A 21,415-nucleotide genomic window follows, 5' to 3' on the forward strand; every position below is an offset into this window, starting at 1 on the left:
GAAACGATTATCAGAGCCAAAAGAACAAAGACTGCAGCCAGACAGCACAACAGAGTGAAGCACACTGAGTCTGCCTCCTGTAGCCAGCATTGGCAGGACATTTGTAGTGACTGTAGAATTTGCCATTTAGTTCCTTGCTTTGTATGATTCACTGTATGCTGAGACTGAGATCAGGGGATTACTGATAAATCTTATTTAGTTAATCTTTTGGTGCTTCTAGTTAAAGCTTGGACTTTATAATTTTGAATTTGTTGCCTTAAATATGTATCCTACTTAAAAGTGGTGGCATCCATAGCAACTCCATCTTTTTAGAAGAAATTACTGAAAGCTCTGTTTCAGTCTAGAAATAAAAGTTACCATCAGAAAGATGCATGATTTCTTCCAGCCAAAACAATTGTAATGCTTGGCAAAACATGGGAAAAGCAGCATGGAATGCTCAAATCTTCTAAATACCTGCAAATCAAACCAATGCAGTAATGTCTCACCTTAGACCAAGCAGATATGGGAACATTTGGTATTGGGTTCTGTCACTGATGGTCTGTATAACCCACCTCAGTTTATTAAAAATGAGACTATTTCAGAAGTTATTTCTTCTTTTAAAATAATTTGGGTGTTGTACACAGTTAAACTTGCTGAAGTTTCTTTCAGTTTTCCTTCTGTGTTGCTGCTCTGTGTATTTGTTGCCAGTGGTTCACACACTGTCGTGCATACCACAATCTGGAAACCTTTGCTCTCTGTTACTAAGTAAGGTACCGTATCTACCAAGAAGTTAAATATTTTCTGGTTCTTCGCAAGTATCATATAGCAAGTGTTTGATCTGACAGTTTGAAATTCAGTAAGGTTTCCTGTTTAACTCCACCATCACATATTATGAGTGCTTTCACAGGGGTCATTAAACTAAAAGAGCAGTATTTATATTCTTTTTGCAATCTACAATTTATATCCACCATATTCACTTGAAGATTTATTTACTCCATGCATAAAATGCTATGAAAGGCAGGTAATACTGGTTCTATTAATGTCTGTATGCAGTGAGAAATAATAGTTTTATATGGTTTATGTATTTTTTTACTCCCTGAGAATGGTCTACCTGCTTCTGTTAAGTCTAGAATATTTTTGCCTGTGTCTGGGGAATAGGTCTGCAAGAAAAAAACCCTATGTTTTTGCATTTTGTCAGCATAGGTATCTGAACTAATCCTTTCAAAGAACCTGATCTGTCCCCTATACTTTGCCAAGATTCCACTTTTCAAAGATAATTCTAAACCGTCTGTTATTTGCTATTTATTTTTCTGGCCAGCACCTTCTTGCAGAAAGAAAACTAATTTATTTGGTGAGACAGCCCTCCTGACTTCAGCAAAAGCTATTTTCTTCTCTTTTTGCAGTGTTTGGTTGTCAGCTATTTACAATATTTCAGCAGTGGCTCACCACAGTAAAGGCTGGCCTAATGTTTAACCTTTATAGCTCATCTGCACAGAACAGAATATCAGTGTGGAATTTCTGCACTATTCTGCAGCTGAAAACATTCACAATTCTATCACCACTGCAGTGGGAGACATGAGGATGTATCAAAGCACCACTTTGTAATTAACTTGGAATGTTAGATTTAACAGAAATTGGAGGAAGGAAGATTATTTTTTTTCCACGAGAGAAATGTTGACTTCCAGACTTCCTACTCTCCTCCTTCACATTCCTAATTCTCAGATAATTTGAGCTTAGTCCAGTTGTTATTGACATTGGGTATGCTTCAGCAGTATAAGCCTCTCAGGAGTATGGCAGCTCCCCTCACACAAATGATAAATCTGTGAAGGGGAAATACCAGGTTACTTGAGACTTAGGTTTGAGGGCAGGTTTGGACGCAACTGTGTGCAAAATCTGTGACCTCACGTACTGGATGTCTGGCTCAGCCTCAACATGTGGTGTTGTAACTAAGAAGCTGCTTTCTGCCTCCTTTTTCGTGATCAGGAAGCTGCTGCTCACTCTTGGCTCTGCCCTTGCCACAGCTCCTGTAGTGTTTGGTGAGTAGGTGGGTGGGTTGGAGTGGTTTCTGATAGTGTCAGTGTCACTTAGCACTCCTCTGAGCTGGTCAGGAGAATGTCTGGTTTGGTTGCTGTGCCTGAGCCAGTGCCTTGGCAGGGTCTATTTGCTGAACACCCACTTCTTTCCAGGGCTGGCAGGAAGTGTGAGGATTTGCATTGGTGTTACATGAAAAGACCCAGCAGTAGAACAGCAAGACCACAGCCACTGGGGTAGGTGCTCTTGGGACTTAACACATGGGGCATGCATAACTATGTAATTTAAGAGAAGTAATTTTGATCCTTTAATTTGTCATAAGAGACTAATACTTCCCCCATAGGTTTTGTTTACATCCAGAAACACTGCATTTCTTTCATTCAGAATGCATGAACAGGAGTGGGGTCGCAGTGGCAGTAAAAATGAGACAGTGCTGAAGCAGTAGAGAAGCATTATGTGCTTGTAAGTGGGAATGAAAAGAAATACAACAGAAGAGTTAATGGTGTTGAGATTGGCTTATGGAACTGCTGATGCGGGACCTATCAATACTAAAACATGAGTGTAATCTTCGTGAATATAAATAAGCCATTTTTTAATCTTACTGGCGCTTCAAGCTGGCTGATTTTTTGTCTAAATGCTCATGAATCCAAGTTATTTCCAATTAAAACACCCTGAAAAATATATAATGCTCCACCTAGCTTCAAACATACTTGCAGATGCATGTTTGCAGGCATTCTAGCTTCTCATTTCCTTGCAGATGATAAGCAAAGTAATTAAGTGCTTATCAAATTTGCACTGTTTATTTCTCTTTTCTATTAGTTATTATTACCTCTTTCTCCCTTACACCTCTTAAATCTTTCCCCACCTTTCTCACCTCTTCAGTGTAGGTGATTATTCCTGATTGTAAGAGGGGGGTATTAATCATGTACCAGTCAACACAGCAAGTGGCTGGTAGCATTTTGTTGCACATGGCATTTCTGATTTCAGGTAAAATTCCTTATAATTTTTATTATAATTATTATAATTTTTTATAATTCATAGGAGTAGCAGAAGTGTACAAGTAAGTGTTTCTTTAATCAGGTTAGAAATAATCATGATGGGGTTCTACTTCAGCCCAGTAAAAGGTGCAGGTTTTTGCAGCATGTCTGCATTTTTGCATGTCTAATGGGATTTTACATTGTATTTACAGGACAACAACTGTATTTTGAAAAGGTAGACTGTGTTACTGCTTACTTAGACCTCAACAATTGAGCAGCCCTACTGAAATGCATGCTGCTGATTGTGGAGCAAGTATTTGGGCTGAATATTGCATGTATTGGGCTTTTGTTATAACAAAATGTATTATTATATTACAATACACTTGAATACAATACACTAGATACAGGAATTTGCACCACAAGTTTGTGTTTCTGCCACAATTTTATTGTCTGCATCACCTGGAAGGTGGTATTGTTCATTGCCTAGAAACTAGGGCTCAGATTTCCACGGATGTTAAGGGATGCACTTTGCCCAGAGAATTTGACTGCTCAGTTTTGTACAGAAATATGCTGTGGCTAGATTTCTGTTACCTTTTACCATTCCAGCTTTGCATGGCTTGAGGATGTGACATGATTAACAAAATCACTAGTTTGAAATATGGGTTAAATGTCTGCAGCATGTCCATCTCGAGCAAACATGGCTCTCAGAGAGGAAGGAGAATTTGTTTAAAGACTTGTACAACGATAACAAATTTGAAGTCGCTCTCTTTCCCCACACCCCCATGTGCTGAGTTGTTGGTGTGAAGCCAGAGCACATCTTGAATCAGAACACCTCTTGGAGCTTTTGTTTCCTGTAAGCAGTTGCAAAAATCCCATTCTAGAGAAGCACTCTTTTCTGTTGCTTGTGTTACCGTTCTGTCTTACAGTGGACGAGCTTTACAAAATGGCTTTTGCCCACTGAATGCAAGTAATATTTGCCAATCTAGTGGGGACCATGTGATGCTGACAACAAAATTGATTCTTAAGGCCACCTATTTTTACATTAAAGATTTGTTTTCAGCTGTTGCTGGTTTTGCTGGACTTTGTATTAAGGCTGTGTGTGTGCATGTGTAAACCAAGCAGAATGAAAGTCTGAAGAGCTGCTTGAGGAACTGGGGTTGTGTTGAAATGATCTTATCAGGCAGGTCTGAGGAAGGGCTGCTGCTACTGAGTGGAGCTGTCCTGTCCCCTTCCAGCCATATTCCAGGCTGTTCCCTTGTGCAAACAGCAGTGCTGGGGCGGCTGTCAGGTCAAACCCATCCAAAATGCACTCCAGCTTCCACCTACCACATTTCTGCTGCTCATCTCACAGTGCTGTGCAACAAGGGCTGGTGCTGGCCCAGGGGAAGGAGTAGCCAGAAGCAGAAGCTGGAGCAGAAGGTGACAAGGAGGGGGGATGGTGGCTGACCACAGAGCAGCTCTACTCTCAGCAGCAGCTCTGTATTTGGCTGGGTGTGATGTGATCGTGAGTGATAACCTTCAACAGGTGTGAATGCCTTGATAAAGCTGTGTGTGCAAAAGAAGTTCCTATTCTGGCCACAGCAGAACTTGATTTTATTAGGAAATCCTTTTAATAAATAAGATACCATTTTGATGGAGATTTTTAGCCTTTACCTGAGGATTTGACACAGCAATGCCCCTTACTGAGCTGCACTCTGGGAGCTGTGGATTTTGCAGCATGTTGGCTGACAGATCTGCAAACCAATTAGTTTTCAGAAAAGTGTAAGCCTTCACACTTTGACCCTCACTGCAAACTTATAAGTGATCTGAATATAGATTTATAAATTGTGTGCAATGGCCTTCCCAGTTTGTGTGACCTACTGATCCCACAGGAGTTATTCTTCAATTTGTTTCTGAATTTAGAATTGCCCATTTAGAGTGCGAACTGCTACATTTGTAGCAGTATTTTTATAGGATTCTGTAGGAAAGGGAAATCCAGCCTGTCAGCTCTTAGGTGGAGACAAGAAAAACTTGTTGGTCCAACTCCCTGTACCATCAGCTTGGTCTTTCTAAGAGCTTTCACTACTCTCACACCCAGGAGAGACAGATATGGTGCTTAAATTACCTTGTTGGGCTTTGAGGAATGCTGTGGGACAGAGCTCTCACTGCTGTAGTACAACACAACTTTTTGTGGATGGGAGCGACACCAAAGGAAACAGAGTCAGGCAATCTCTGCCTGTCTGCCTGCGATCACAGGCATCTGAGACACTTCTGTAGAGTGGGGGCCTTGTTAGATTATTGTCATCACTCTGGAACAGCCACCTTTATGTTCCTGGGAGCTCCCCTGCTACTTGGATGAACAAGAAGAGGGAAGGATGCTGTGCTGCTGCTGTGGGTGTTGTGCATGTGTTATCACTGTGTACTGGGACTTCGGTAGCACAGATTGTTGATCGCACCATGGACCTCTACAGGAATCTGTGTTGGTAGAGGCAACCTCTGGGTGTAAGGCCTCAGTGTTCAACAGGAAAAATAGGCTTCTGGGAAATAAACAATAAATACTTGGAAGTATTGTTGGAATCCAGAAAATGCTGAAGAATCATTAAGTAGCACAGAGCAATAGTCATAGCATCTGTTTCCATTACTTCTAATAGCAGGCTTGGCTGTAGCTAGGGGTGGGTGGATTTTGCAGTGGGAGAGGGAGTTGGATCAGACCAGAGGGTCCAAACTTTGCAGACCAGTTGTTGTTCAGAAGATATAGGAAGATCACCTTATGAAACGGTTAAGTGGATTTTGGATTTGCTTTTTATGGAACCATGTAAAGAAAAACCCAGCAAAGGCAAGCAAATGGAAAGGGTAGCAAACAACAACAGTAAATAGAGGTGCAGAAACTCTACCCTAATATTTTTTTAAATGAAAATAATTATGACAACACCGCAGAAAATGATAAATGGGCTTTCCTCCTTTTCCTTGCTCCTCCCACAAAAATGTTGTGGAGTTTTTTGATTCAGAGGTAAATGAATATTGACCTAAGTGACTTCTTAAAGTCCTTCATACTATTCTTTCAGGTTTTTGATTGTGTTTAGAGAATCAATTGCTTTTAAGCCCCAAAACTAGAGAGCATGGTTTTGGCTTCTGTAATCACATTCTAATAAGTGCTTTTATTACAGTTTCCATTGTTTACATATGTTTTACTTTATATTTTCTTTCACATTTCTTATCAATAACAGCATATTGATCCTATGAATGAGAATAAATTCCATTCTGCTCAGAAAGAGTCAGCTGGCTTTGTGCTGTGCTCTTTTTTTCCCCAATACTTATAATAGGGCCCTTTCCTACAAAAAAAGGTGTAATTAATTTAGCTGACTGTTGGATCCTTCCATCAGTAGTAAAATAAATGTTCTGAATATATAGCATTTTGTACATGCTTTAAATACAGAAATAGAATAGGTGAACAAAAATGCTGGTTCTGTTGAACCAGCTGGTCCAGTTCTGTTGAACAAGCAACAATTCAAATGGGAAAAATATGTGTTGGATATTGTCATATTCCTATAGAAGAGCTTAGGCTAGTCATGGTGGAAGAATATTCTTCATATCTAACCCTTCAAGGTTTAAACAACATAACAAATTTCAGTGAAAGGCAAAGAGTGTTTTTAGGATGAGACACTCTTAAATATTTTAATATTCTCTGTAGAGAATAGTTAGCACTCTAATAAATGTTCTTGTAGCCATTCTACCCTATACTCAGTCCTGTTTCTTAATTTTGTGTGTATTTATTTTCCAGGCAGCAGCATCTGTCCAAAGCCCTTAATACTGTCTAGAGCTTGTGCAGCGGGTGCCACAGCCAGGCATGTGGAGCAGAATGTACGCTATGAAGCGGCTCAGGGAATAAATGGAAGTGTGCCACTCAAACAGTCCCCACGTTCAGCTGCAAGTCCAAAGCCACAAGGTAAGTACTCTCGAAAGCTGTTCTATCACTCCCCTCTTCAAATGGACAGGGGAGAGAAAATATAACAAAAGGCTCCTGAGTTGACATAAGGACAGGGGGAGATCACAAACTGATTACTGTCGTGGGAAAAGTGTTGAATTTATTATTAACCAAAATCAGAACAGGATAATGGTAAGTAAAACAAATCTTGAAAACATCTGCCCCCCCTACCCCAACCTCATTCCCAGGCTCTGTGTCCTTTCCCCAGTGTCAGAGGGAGATGGGAATGGAGGGGAGTTATGGTCAGCTCAGCACAGGTTGTTTCTGCCACTGCTCAGGCAGAGGAGTCCTTCCCCTGCTCCAGCTCAGGGTGCCTCCCACGGGAGACAGTTCTCCATGAGCTTCTCCAGCGTCTGTCCTTCTGTGTGCTACAGTTCTTCATGAGCTGCTCCAGCATGAGTGGAGGGTGCAGTCCTTCAGGTACAGCCTGCTCCAGCATGGGTCCCCCACAGGGTCACAAACCCAGCCAGCAAACCTGCTCCAGAGTGGACTTCTCTCTCTCCAGGTCTGCAGGTCCTGCCTGGAGCCTGCTCCATTGTGGGCTTCCCATGGGGTCACAGCTTCCTCTCAGGCATCCACATGCTCCACCATGGGTCTCCTCCACGGGATGCAGGTGGATCTCTGCAACCCCATGGACCTCCATGGGCTGCAGAGGTGCAGCTGCCTCCCCATGGGCTGCACCTCGGGCTGTGGGGGAATCCCAGCTCCACCACCTGGAGCACCTCCTGCCCCTCCTTCTGCACTGATCTTGGTGTCTGCAGAGTTGTTCCTCTCACATATTGTCACTCCTCTCTTCTCTGAGCACAATCATGTCTGTGCAATAACTTCTTTTCCCCTCTCAAATGTATTATCATAGAGGTGTTACTCCCTTCTCTGATGGCTCAGCCCTGGCCAGTGGTGGGTCCATCCTGGAGCTGGCTGGTATTGGCTCTGTTGGATGTGGAGGAAGCTTCTGGCAGCTTCTCACAGAAGCCACTCCTGTAGTCCCCCCAGCTACCAAAGCCTGGTCACACAAACCCAGTAGTAGAGCACATCTAAATCAAGTACAGAAACTAGAATCACACAGAGTCATCAAGTAGTGGAGTCAAAAATACCTGTATCACTCAATAAGAATTGAAGAATTTTGATCAGTTCTGAGTTCATCTTAGAGTTAAGGGTGGGAAGAAATTTTTGAGGTGTCAAGAAAGTTTTGTTTACTTCAGGAGAATGAGAGCAAAACAAAGCTGTATTTTTTAATGTAATCTGTTTTTACAGAACATTTGCCAGTATTGTTAACTAAACTAAGATGTTTTTGCCAGTCATGTGTAAACATTACTTATCTGAGGAGCCTTTCTGCACCATTTCCTAGGTCTTTGGAATGAATTCTCTACAGCAAAGAGAACATGTGTTCTTCCTAAGAAAAATATTTTAGAAGTCATTAATAGATAAATAGAAATGTGCTATCAATAAAAAGATTTTAAGCCTTTCAAAAACAAAGCCAACACATTTAGTATAAAATTTTAGCTATTAGATAAATTAGGAGTTGTATATTATTGGACCCCATTCATTCAAGTTACACAGCTGTTGTTGCTCTTTCCTAGCCATGTTTCCTTTTGTTTGTCAATATTGTGTACTCCAAAATGTGCCACAGCCAGGAATAGTGTGGTAGTCTTAGAAATGCAGCTGTGTGGATGAAATTCAATAATACTGTTGTAAATAGTATTTTGTGTCTCCTTTGTTCATGGGTCGCTCTCCATTTATTAATATTAAATATGTGCATCAGATGGAAGTTTTATAGTATATCTTTTGTTTGGCTTTTTATTGAATTGAAGCAAAAGATGCCACAATTAATGAGAGAGGCATTTGGGAGACTAAATGTTCTAATCAAACTAGACTGCTCTGGTTTATTGGTTTAAAAGTGGCCACTATTTTTTAAAAGAGCTTTCATGTGTAGGTACAGAAATGTTTTTGGTCTATAGCAGTAGGAAACATTTTTCCATATGATGGAAATCAGTCAATCAATCAGTCATGCAAATACTAACTGGCCTTTCATAGTGAAAGGAAGCAAGATGACAGACCTGAATTGTAATGCCAACTTATTTGGTTGTGGAGGAACTAATTGCAAAATGACCTTCATCTAACCTACCAAAATAATTAAAATGAGAGATATAAACATGACTTTGAGGTTGTGTTGCAAGTGTGGTACAGCCATTTTCAGTAAAAATTTGCTTTATTAAGGGAAATAGAGCTTTAACATTGAGGAAAAAATGTTCAAAATCTTGCACTTTGAGTGAACCCTGTACTTTTGTCTATACTTCGTCTCTGCAAAGTTCACTCAGGGTAGCTAGGTCAAGTGAATAAATTTCTACATGCAATCCAATATAAAATTCTTCATTTTCATTTTTCCCCCTGGCATTTCAAGGAGTAAAAAAACCTGTCTGATACACTGTCAGTAATAGCAGAGCTTTTGATTTCCAATAATTCCTTCAATCAATTTTTGTTCCCCAATAATTCCTTCCATCAACAATTCAGCAATTCATGTGTCAGATTTCTGTCTGGAGGAGCATTTGCTTCAGGAAAATCATTGGAACAAAGCTGGAACAAAGCCTGAAATGGGCTGAAAGACAATGGGGTGTTTAGCAAAGGGATCAGGGCCATGGAGCAAAGCAGTCGCAGTCTGTGTGTCTGTACCAGCTGTGAGATGTGGTGCTTTGCCTTTGCACCAGTGAAGTGCATTCCCTGATAATGGAACAAAGTGGACTAATCCAGACTGGAGGCAGTCAGTAGAAATAGCAAAATATGCTACTCCATATGAATCCACAAGAGAGGAAGCAAATTGTTAAATAATTTGAAATTTACCCTTACCTACAAATATGTGGGTGGTGATCTGAACCTTGCAATAGCAGAGTTCATGTAGAATGACATGAAAACATTGGCCTTTTTCCCCCCTAGTTTCTTCTGTTCCTTGCTCTTTGATCCTCTTGCATCAGTTCTTTTATGATGTCAAATTGCTAAATACTGGGCACTGAAACTGCTGTCTGTACCAGGCAGTTTTATTGCAGAATGCAAAATATGTGGAAATGCCAACACTTCTTCAAAGCAGTGAAGTGTCTTGTCAGTTCAAGACTGTGCATCAGTTGCTCATTTAAATTTTTCTAATGAAAGCCTAGGAGTACTTATGAATCTCCTGCTGAGGCTGAAGAGGCATTTTTGTTTGGGTTGGAGGTGAATTTCCACTCCAAAAGATGGCTTGGTTTGTGCTACTGTGAAAGGATAAGGATGCAACAGATTCAACATTTAAACTTTGGCAGTCAATTTTAGCTGCCTATCTGCTGTGTAGCATGAATCCTGTCTTCCTTTCTCAGTTATTATGAAATCTGTGGTTAAAAGTTTTCAGTGGCCTGGGTTTAAAAAACTGAGATACCTCTTAAAGGTCTGAGATACAGACTGTACTTCCCTGGCAAATAAAACTTGTACAGTTAAAGGTGAATTGAACTAAAACTGACAGCTGATCCTAGGTAAGCTTCTGCAGTCTTGGTGGTCCTTTAAGAAACCTGCTACAATGTCTCTTTTATCAACAAAACTGACAAATCGCCAAATTATCTCTGTGAAGAAGACAAATGATAGAACAAAACACATCTGGCTATTATTGGTCTTCTCTCTTGATATGCTAATGAAAGAGTCTTCTTGTGGTGTGAACTAAAAACATGGAAACACACATCTCAAAGAGATGATTTTTTTCTCTCTTTCTGCTGTGGTTATGTTACTGGTTATTTCATATTGTTCTTAAGAGTATAAATCTTTGGCATCTATTCAGCAGTGCTCATTTTATATTCCTGAAGGCAATGGAGCATGCAGGGAGGTGATGATGGATGACTCAGCCAGGAGAGCTGTAGCTGCTTACCACAGGAACTTTTAACTTCATTTTCATTGAGTCAAGGCATAGCAGCATTTTTAACCATTGAACATATTATACTTTCTAAGACAAGAGATAAAGTACCTTTGCTGATATGCTTTGGAGTCTGCAAAGGTGGTTGTACCTTTTGAGCCATTTCTATAGCATTACCTGATGTTTCCTTATGTATATATGCAAAGTTGAATGCACAGCTAGGCACTGCAGCATAAATCTTGATTTTGGCTAGCAGTGTACAGCATCTGCTACCTCAGTATATGGAAGGGTTTTCTTTGGACAGAATAAGCAGTTCATATCTTCTAATGAGCTCAAAATTCTACAGTATAGAGGCAAGAATATTTATAGACTCAAACAGAGCTCTGTATTATGCAGGTTACTACAATAGGGCAGTCTTTTCTTTTTTTTCCCCTTAAGATCCTTGCTCTGCACACACTGAAAAATAATCTGATTAAAACAAAACACTACAGAAGTACATTGAGGAGAGAATTAATGGAATTTGCTTTCCATAATCCCTGTTAACAAGGCTGAGCTTACAGGAAGGTTTGAGGGTTGTGAGATTTTTTTTTTTTTTTTTTTTTTTTTTTTTTTTTTAATACTACGGATTCTTTTCTTTCCATTGATCTCGTGACTATTCTTTCTCCACTGCACTATTTCTGAACCATACAGTAGCTACAGCAGCAGCTGGTAGGGGAAATACTGTGTGCTAGGTGCTGATAGGGAGTAAGGAATAAAATATTTTGCCTAAGTGAATTGGCTGTTTGGTTTGCGGGTCTCTTCTGAAGACATTACAGTGATTTTCAGTATATGGGGATTGTCCAGTTTGACAAAAGGTTCCTCATTGCTTGCCATACGTAAACTGCTTAGCTGTGGTTTTTTCAGCTGCAAAAGTTTATGACTTCCACAAAATGTCCTAGAATTTGATTTTTGTCCCAGTGGATCCAGTATAAAAATAGCTACCAACTAATTCCTTCTGCTTTATCAGTAGACATTAATTCCCTCGAGTTTAGTAGTTTTAATATATCCTTGTGAGGATATTAACATTTCATGAGATGTACAGAAGAATTGAGGAGATGTACAAGTCCATTACAGAAAAGAACTCACAGGGTTGGGGGTTATACAGAGTCCCTAGCAAGAGCAAGAAATGTCCTACAAATTGCTGTGGTGCTGGTCAGCAAATCCACGCTGTGTCCCCTTTGCTATCCACCTCCTCCCCAAGGGGATGGCAGTGCTTATGATCAATGATTTGTCCTGCTTTTCCCCAGCCAGCTTGTGTCTCCTTTTTTCAGCTGTCCCATGGCCTTTGTCAGCACAGTGAGCTATTCAGTGCTTGGACAATTATCGGATGCTCGCTGGCCTAATTCTGCCAGGCCTTGCCCGAGCTCCCTGGGAAGAGGGAATTTGGGGAAAGCCGTTCTGCTGCACTGCAGCTGCAGCCCAGCAGCTGCACAGGGCTTCTCAGGAGGGACTGCAGTCACTGCAGCTGAAGCAGTTGCACAATTTAATAATCTGCTTGTTTCAGGGTTGCAAATAACTATTTCATAAGAGCAGAATTCTGAGTCATCTTTCTGTACTGCATCCTTCCCCAAACTTGCTTTTTTTGCATGTGTTAATAAATATAAAGCTTCTGAAGACTAAAGGTGCACATATGCACAGTAAAAGCATCTGATTTACAGTAATTTCTTCCTTCTCCCTCTGACTATTTCATCTATCAGTCTTTGCAGTTGATATGGTTGAACTCTAAAGCTTTTTATGGCAAATTCATTTCTGCATAGAGTCTTTCATGGTACTTTTCAGACTGCAGCGATCACTGCAATCCCATTAAACTGCAATTAGGTTGGAAACACAGACAAATATTACCTCCTGTATTGCCTATAAATTAAATGAAGGGAAGAAATGAAAAATTGCCCTTAATCGAGTGTTTCTACAAGTTTATCACCATCATTAGCATATTTGAAAGAATTTTTTCAACATCCCTTTCAAATGTCGGTTGATGGGATTTAAGATCATTCCTGTGATGCATGGGTTTTCCAGGGTAAGTTAAGAAGATATTCTAGCATCAGCAATGAAAGGAACATGGCTTTTCCACATCCAGCTATTGTGAATCCTGTACTAGGGCTTCTGTGCCTACCACAAGAGTGGTAAAAAAAGCCAGTTCAAGTCCTCCTTCCCTTCCCTTGCTCTGTGGCAGGTCTTTATAGTTGCTGGAGGGCCAGTGCCTGTGCCCCACTGCAATGTGGTGCCTGTGGAGCAGTGCCTGAGCCCCTGGGCCACTGGTTCCACTGGCAGGGTATTGGCTGTCAATTTATGCCTGCCTTTCAATAATTTTTTTCCAATTTCATACAAATGCTTTCATTCCCCCCACAGTGTGTTTTGGGGATGTATGTGGGAATGAGCAGGCGTTCTTGGGGAATTCAGGTCCTTTTCCATCAAGTCTCTCCTTTTGATGGAGCTGGACATTCATCGCTCCAATGTGGAATGCATTTGGGCCCAGACTGTGATGTGCTTTTGTTGCCCACCAATGCTGCATGGTTGCTTGAAGTTAATTTAAAGATTTTAGTGCTGTGACTTTAGTTGCTTTATGTGTCACTTTGTCTTTAGTGTTCTAGTCACTGCTGTATTAAGCAGTGGCTGATCATTAACAATCTAATTAGAAGGACTTATGGTAAGGATGGGGAAAAAACAAGAATAAAAAAAACATTTTCAGCAGGGAAGGTTTTCAGCAGTATAATTAGTCAAAGGTTCAGTGAGTAAGGGAATTTTAAAGCTGAAGGCAAATACCTTTTCTAATGATGATTATTATTGAGGTCGCAAGGGATAAGATGAAGAATGAGAGCACCAGAGTTTTGGGGCAGCAATTTAAATCTCTCTCTTGAGTTCCACAGTATTGCTCTTTCCTTTGTGCTTAATTCTTTTTTATTACAAAACCTGCAACCATAAACTTCTCATACGTATTTCCTACAGTACATTATGAAAACAAACACACAGAAAGAAAACAAGAAAACTCCCTAATTTTCTAGCTTGCTTGTTAAAGTAGCATATGGTTCAGCTTTTAGTCAAGAAATATAACAAGATCCCTAAAACCAAACAGTGCACGAAGAGTTATATAAAGTCCCTATATTTGTAAAGCAGCTTTAAGGTTAATTAAAGCCAAGAGTATCTCTTTTTCATTGCTGCAATGAGTTCTTTATGCAAAAATCTCATTTGTGAGAGTAACCTGGTGTTGTAGTAAGTGTCCCTGCCCATGGCAGGGGGTTTGGAACTAGATGATTTTTAAGGTCCCTTCCAACACAAGCCATTCTATGATTCCGTCTTCTAGAAGCTCAAAGAAATACGAGTGATTAATTTTTGTTGTTGCTGTTCTTTGCAGTGCCTCCAAAGCCAATTCATCTGCAGAAGGCAACATACCAAATCCCTAGGCATAAAGCTTTAACAAATCAGAAACCAAGAATGGAGGAAGAGACACCTGCTGCTGCTTCTAGTGTCACAAAGGAAAAGTCCAGTAAAGTGTCAGATCTCATCAACCGCTTTGAGGGAGGCAGGTATGTAATAGAATTTGAATTGGTTTGTAACTATGTTTGTTGTGTGGGGATTGTTGGAACTTGAAGCTGTTGATGCCTTGTGAAGGCTGACCTAGAACAGAGACTACATGGAGTTAAAGAATAAGGTAGGTGTTTATTAGAAGGCCTCAATGGATACACCTTGGGCAGCACAAGAGCCCAGCCAGGGCTACACCCAAGATGAACCAAAATGGTCACAAAATGGACGACCGGTCCTGGGGTGTCTCTTTTATAAGTCCCAGTTCATTAGCATATTTGAGTTAATTGTCCAGTTACAGCTGTAGGTTATGAAGTCCCATCCTTCTTGCTTTCCTCTCTTCAGTCCATCGTTATTTATTCTCTTGGGCCTGAAATCTGAATCATTTGTCCTTGGTCTCCAGCTAGAGAAGGAATTTTTTTGTCTCCCTACTCTGTGAAGAGAGCTTACTATCCCCCAATATGAAGCTCAGAACTACACACCAAAGCAGTGCAGTATCTGAAAAATATAAAAGCTAAAACCTGAGGCATCACTGTGAGGAAGAATGTTGGTACTGTGGTAGGGCTCACTCCTATCCCTGCTAAAAGACTTGATGAAAAAACTGCATATGTTTTGAAATAGTAGGAGCCAGTTGTATATTTGGATTAACAAGGTGTGCTTTTTCATATGGCGTTAGTCTTAATTTTCCTTTGAAAGAAAGAAAGAAACTTGTAGCATTTTAAAAACAACCTGAAAAATGTCAGCAATTTGAAATGTTTAATATTGAAGCTAATATTAAATACTTTTTTTCTTGAAGAAGAAAAAATACTTTTATAAGCAAGTAGAAAAACCTGAAATACTGTTTTTAGTTTCATACTGTCTTAACTTCTTCAATCATTCATGTGAAGAGGGTGAACTCTACAAATTATTTGTAGTGGTATGGCATATATTCCCTAAATGGCTTGCTTTGTAGTACTCTGTGCTTTTGGTGGAAAAGCTCAGTGTTCTTGTGTTTCAATTCTGTGGTTTATGGGAAACATTGGAACTTTGGGAAAAAAAATCCACAGTGAAAACTTCTTTCGCAAAATGGTGTTTCTTGAGTTGCTTTAATTAGATGCACATGATACATCTCTAAGTAGACGCATTATAAGCTCTGAAACAGAAGTTTCAAATATATCTGCTCTGTACAAAGAGAGTGACTTTCCAGAAAGCCCGTGACAGAGGAACAGCTCAAGAAACAGTCCAGTGACAGTTGTGCATTGCAAGTTTTGGATGTGGTTTTTTCATGTTCCCTTGGGACATGAAATCCCTTGGATCTCAGAGGGGCTGCCCCTGTGGGAGTGAATGCATGATGTACAGCAGAGTACATAAATGCATGACCTGCTGTGGAGCCAGAGTAAAAGGGCTTTCATTGCAAGAATTTCCCCTCAAGATAGGTGAAATGTAATCCTTTATATGGAAGCAGCTGAGCATTGCAAAAGTATGTCTGTCCATTGGAATAGAAATAATGTCAGAGCTTCCTCTGCAAAAAGCTTCTGTCATTAGACAGAGACGTAATTGCACTTGGTGATAGCAGGTGCTCAGAGATGGGTAAAAGAGATTACTGCAGCACTGGAGGTCCAGTGAATTCTTTTAGCACCAGTCTCTAATCCTGCTATCACTCTGTTTTCCAGTTTTCCTCCAAAGCATCACCTAGCTTTTAAACAGTGCAGTATCCATAGAAAAAAAAAATTATGCTTTCTGAAAGAAAATTCTTCAAGTTCACACAACTGAGCCCTTTCTTCCTCGTAGACCTGCCTGCTGCGTTGTGCAGGAACTTATTCTGTATTATGCAATCAAAGAAAACTATAAAGAAAGAAAGAAATATTTCTTGTTGATAGCCCTTTAGAAGTAGGGAGATTTTGTGGACTATGGGAAGCTGAGTTGGTTTTGGGTAGCATCATTTGTTAGGTACAGCAGTAATATCTGTCCAGTGACTAAATTCTGCTCAAGTCTATGATCTGTGCTTATGAGAAACTTTCATGATTAGCATGCTGGGTTCTCGATTATCCTGCTTGGGCAGTGGAGGTAATTCCTGTTTTTTTGAATGAGCTCAACCCACAAAATGTGTCTTCTGTGAAGTTGAATTTCAATTTAATTACGGATCTTGAAATGGCTAGGTAGCACGTTCACGAACTGCAAACTGTGATTGTCAACTATAATAACTTATTTTCATTAGTCTGTACAGCCCACAAGCATGTAGGCATGTCAGAAAATTAATTAAACCTCTTTGTGAAGGCAATTGAAAAATGTATATTAATTTTATCCTGGAGTTAAGTTTTTTTTTAATTAAAAAAACATAGCCTTTACATGCCTAAAGAAAATGTGATTTAAACTTTTTTTTGTTATATGGTGGAAAAAGATAAAGTTAGTGTGAGTTATTTTTGATCCGTGTGCACAAAAGTGCAGAATATGTTTGCAACCTTTGTGTAAAGAATCCTAGAAATAAGGAGTAAAAGTACAGTTTTTAAGCAGTTTTCATCCTTCCAGAAGATGGAAGTCCATACCAGGAATAGTTAGAGGACAGTCAGGAACAAGAGATAATGTTTTTATAGCAGAGACAAATTCTGGAGGAAAAAGATCTTCAGAAAAGATGCAGCATGAAAAAACGACACTGCTAACTAAGGTAACTGGAAAAGAAATGAGATAAAAATGTAAACGTCCTCATGTCATATTCTGAACTAAGGAAAGAGATGCTAAGTGTTCTTGATTGATTGTGTTTGATTAATTTTAATAATTAAAGAGCTGTTAGGGAATGGGCTGCTTGTTAGTTTAAGCAGTGTACTAGGACTTGGGAAATTTTGAGTCTTGCTCCATTTCTGCCAGTAACCTTCTGGGACACTTTGGACAAGTTTCTTCCTCTATCAGTTTCTTGGTTTCCTGCTCTGTTTCATGGAGCTAAGAACAGAAAAAATCAGGTTGCAAAAGATGACTGAATCCAACTGTTAACCCAGCACTGCCAAATCCACCACTAAACCACATCCTTTGCACCTTTTAAATACCTCCAGGGATGATGGTTCAAAGTCTTCCCTGAGCACCCTGTTCCAGTGCCTGATGACCCTTTCAGTGGAGAATTTTTTCCCCTAATATCCAAGTTAAATCTCCCATTAACTTGGGATTCAAGACACATAGGGATGCAATGGCAAAAAATGGACAGAGGTCTGGGTTTCTAGTAAGAGAAGCTTGTTTGTAAGTGTTTTAATGCATTTCAGGTCTCAGAACTTCCTAATCTTAATGCAGGAAGATAAAATATTTTTTGGGAGGAACTGATTGTATGTTGCAACTCTCCTATTTCCCATACCAGGATTTTCTTTAAGTCCATATTTAACTCTTCTCTCATCAATGTTTTGTTTGCTTGGTGTTTTTAGCTCACTGAATCCTGGTGATTTCAAGAAAGATTCCTCTGTTCTTCACATTACTAAATCTCAAGGAAGATATGGGTCCATGCCATCAGCTCAGCCAAAACTCCCTTCCCAGCACTCACTACAGAAACAGGGAAACAGTACCACTGACAAAACTCAGGTTGAACAGCTGCCCACAGCCAACGGCATCGTAGCGCAAGACCAGCCGGAAGATGAGGAGCGGAGATGGCTGGACCGCGGCTCGGCCACGTCCACCCCGGTCCTGGATGATGCCATGGACTGCAGCTTGATAAACGGGGAAGGGGAAACGACTCGCAGGGAGTCGTTGCAAAATGTGGCTGCCTGTGAGGAGCAGATGCTCAACAGCTGCCACAGGAGTCTGAGCAGTGACACGCTGCTCCCACCGGAAAATGAAACTCTAGGAACTGATACTGATGTCAAGGAAGAGCCAGCTGAGGAAAGCAGTAAACAAGATCAGCCTGTAGAAACAAAGGTAAAAAGAGAAATGGTTTCGTTCCTGATGCATCACTACTTTTTGTATTTTCTTTAGGTTTTTATTTACAAAAATAGGCTTCCAGGAACAGGTCAGAATTGAAGATATTTTGGTTATTTTCCCTCTGAAAAAAGATGGGAAAAATTTTTGCTTGCTTTTTCTCACTCTCTCCCCTCCTTTGCTCTTCTTCTCATCCCCTTGGCTCCTTCACTATTAGTTATCTGAGGTTTAAAAAAAAGTGAAACTCAAAATATGTGTGCCTGTTTAGCACCATGCTTCAGCTGTGCCAGCCTACAAGGGACACATGTTAGTGGTGTATATGAAATAAAATGCCATGTGCAGTAAACTGTAATGACAGAGCTTCAGGCAGAAGAGTTGTGTGAATCCCTAACTTGGATGTAGTTGTCAAGTCAAAGCTGGAACGGCAGTGGCAGTCTGCTAGTGATCAGATACACGCAATATTCAGGGTATACTAAATATATGACCTTTTAGCAAGGAGAACTTACACCATGATGAATTTGACCTCCCTTGTAAGGAAGGTTTTAAAGATTTAAATGAAGTAAGTGGGTGGAAGGAAATCTGTCTTGGGAAATTAATTGCTGAAAAATGGTGCATATTTTTCACTTGTAAAAGTCTACTTATGCAGTTTGCCTCCTTGTACCCAAGCAGTAAATGTGATTAACAGTTCTGGTCTAGCCATCCCCTGTTTGGCAGGGGGAGCTTGTCCAGCCTTCCTCTTCACCACAGAGCCAAACAGCTGATGCTGGAAAAGCTCCTCTCTGCTGGTTGGGTGTGCACCTGCAACAGTCCACTGCAGCCCTTGAGTTTGGATAACTGGCATACATATATGCCTGGAGGTAAATTCTGTGAGTGGGAAAGGTGAGAAATATCCTGCGTAATGATAAGAGAGTGATGGGTTGTGTGGGTTTTCTTCTTTTTTTTAGGGGTTGGTTTTTTTTTCTTTTTTTCTTTTTTTCCCCAGTAATGAATGAATGTTATGAACCCCCCCACCCCTAAGCATAAGCCTGGGCACAGTCCAAGGCACTTTTGGCCTGCCACACCTGTTGTAATGTTTCTGTCTCCTTTTGGGTAATGCCTGTTTTCCCTTTCTATGCCTATAAAGTGCTGAATTCCCAGTGGGCAATGATGTTAAGCTTGAATCCAAGTCATGCAGTAAGGTGCTGGCAGCATTTTCAGAAAAAAAAGCTGAAAAGGGAAGCAGTTCTATTTTAAAGTTCAGGAAGGAACTGGACAAATGCTAATGGCAGCAATCTCATTAAAATCTGTCTTTGAGCTGCTGGGACCAGCACGTGTGATCTGTCTTGTATTGACACTAAGCTTATGAGGTGTAATGTGACTGTAACTAGATGTATATTGTTCACTGGTGCTTGAAGGGTACAAAACCAAGACATACCCATGCAGGATGATTTTTAAGCTTGCACTGGTGCAGAACCCGAATCTGTAAAACTGAGCTGGGTCACACCAGCCCTTCCTGAGATACCTTGTGCAACAAGGACTTCCCCTTTAGCCTAGTGAGGTTAAGAAGTGTGTCTGACGCCCTTTACAGAATCAAACACTGATTTAGTTTGGATTAATGCAACCTGGAGGTGAAATCAGCCCTGTGGTGGTCTATGTAGCTGCTGCCATGCTGTCTGGATTAGGAGAAGGATGATGAGCAACAGGAGAGCTCTGGTGGAGCTTTAAGCTGTTTCTGTGTTCAAGCACACACTGGTAAGAAGTAAGAGCATTAGACAATCTGTGATTTTGCTAAATGCCTACTTAGTCATTATAGAATATTAAAACTGGGATACAGTCCAGTTGAAGTTGCAGTGCACAGGATAACAACACTCTCCTGCCCTTTTGATTAAAAATGTAAGTACAATTGAATAAAAGCAAAAGGAGCAGATGCATGTGAGTCATAGTCAAACTTTGAGTCTGATATATGTATTTTGATGCTGATGCAAAGTATCTTGTCTCTTGCATGCCATGTTTCTTAGTTCAGGGAAGAGCAGAAAGTGGTGCTCTTTCTCTTTGTAAACATCTACATGTACAGTAGAAGTAATCCTAAATCCACAGCTGGAAGGGATGAATTAAATTGGCAACTGGTGCAAAACCAGTGCAGAAATTACTTATTGGACTTGGAAAAGAAGGCTTGTTTTGAAATAGTGTTGCTCTTACAATTATTCCCCTCCCTCTCCCCCCAATCACTGTAGATCTGACTAAAGACAGATTATTGCAGGTTCTGGGGAAAGTTGAGCAAAACTTATTAAATTTGGCAGTGATCTGAAACAATTTCCCCAAACAACGAGAGTAGAGGTAGGTAATGAAACACAATCATAACAAGCAAAAAGATAATTAAAAGTTAAAAGTTTCCTGCCTTGCAGCAGAAACACCTCCTATCATAAAAATTGGTTTGTCTAAACTGCGGAGGCTGACTAGTACAAGAACATCTCAATCAATTAACTTCCTGAATAACATCTTGTGGGAATCTGATGCTGCAGCTAACTGAAGAGGACAAATGTGTCAGTGTTTGTTGTGAGACTGGTAGGAAATAGGAATATAGATGGCCTGTATGCCACAGATGGGGAAGAATCCACTGGGCATTTTTAATAAAGTCCTTATATGGTGTCTTCTTTTAATGATAGTGTTGGGGACTCTGATGTTTCAGATGCAAAAACCTGGTGTAGATACTGGATTTATAAATGTAGGGTGATGTTTCAGTTTAACCAGGGAAAAATTGGTTTTGCTAAGTTAATTCTCTGCCAAGAAATGTTTTACTGTTGAAAGTCTTGAGAGGTTCTACCAGCTTCTCGATTCTACTTTTTTTGGTCTTTAGGAACAGTAATGGGAACAAAGCTGTGTACCTTCAGCAACCAATATAAATGCATAAATCTTCTTGTGAACAGTCACTTCTTTAGGGATATCAGTCCTGCTTTTTTGGTTGCTGTGCAAGAAACAAGCACAGTGTAATTTAAATTATATTTGTTCATACTCTACTTCTCTCATCCTGTCTATGTTGTTTAATATATTCTTACAAAGCCCTTGGGGCAAGGGCTATGCCTGAGTAAGGGTGAATCATATACATCACTGTCATGTTGGCAGGTACAGTTTTATTGACAGGAGATGGCTCCTATTTGGTTTGGATAATAAAAAAGTTCATACTTT

At 40.2% G+C, this 21,415-nt stretch overlaps 1 protein-coding gene across 1 annotated transcript in view; it reads left to right on the top strand.

Annotated features, from left to right (window-relative positions):
- The window catches only part of FGD4 (FYVE, RhoGEF and PH domain containing 4), a 61,679-nt gene that overhangs the window by 19,715 nt on the left and 20,549 nt on the right, over positions 1 to 21,415 (top strand). Inside the window, exons 2-4 of the mRNA XM_053978842.1 lie at positions 6,748 to 6,912; positions 14,211 to 14,382; positions 17,764 to 18,250. Coding sequence (XP_053834817.1) covers positions 14,291 to 14,382; positions 17,764 to 18,250 — 579 coding nt within the window. The 5' untranslated portion in view covers positions 6,748 to 6,912; positions 14,211 to 14,290. The remainder of the gene's footprint in view (positions 1 to 6,747; positions 6,913 to 14,210; positions 14,383 to 17,763; positions 18,251 to 21,415) is intronic.

This window comes from Vidua macroura, chromosome 5 (genome assembly GCF_024509145.1).
Source record: "Vidua macroura isolate BioBank_ID:100142 chromosome 5, ASM2450914v1, whole genome shotgun sequence".
Lineage (NCBI taxonomy): Eukaryota > Metazoa > Chordata > Aves > Passeriformes > Viduidae > Vidua > Vidua macroura.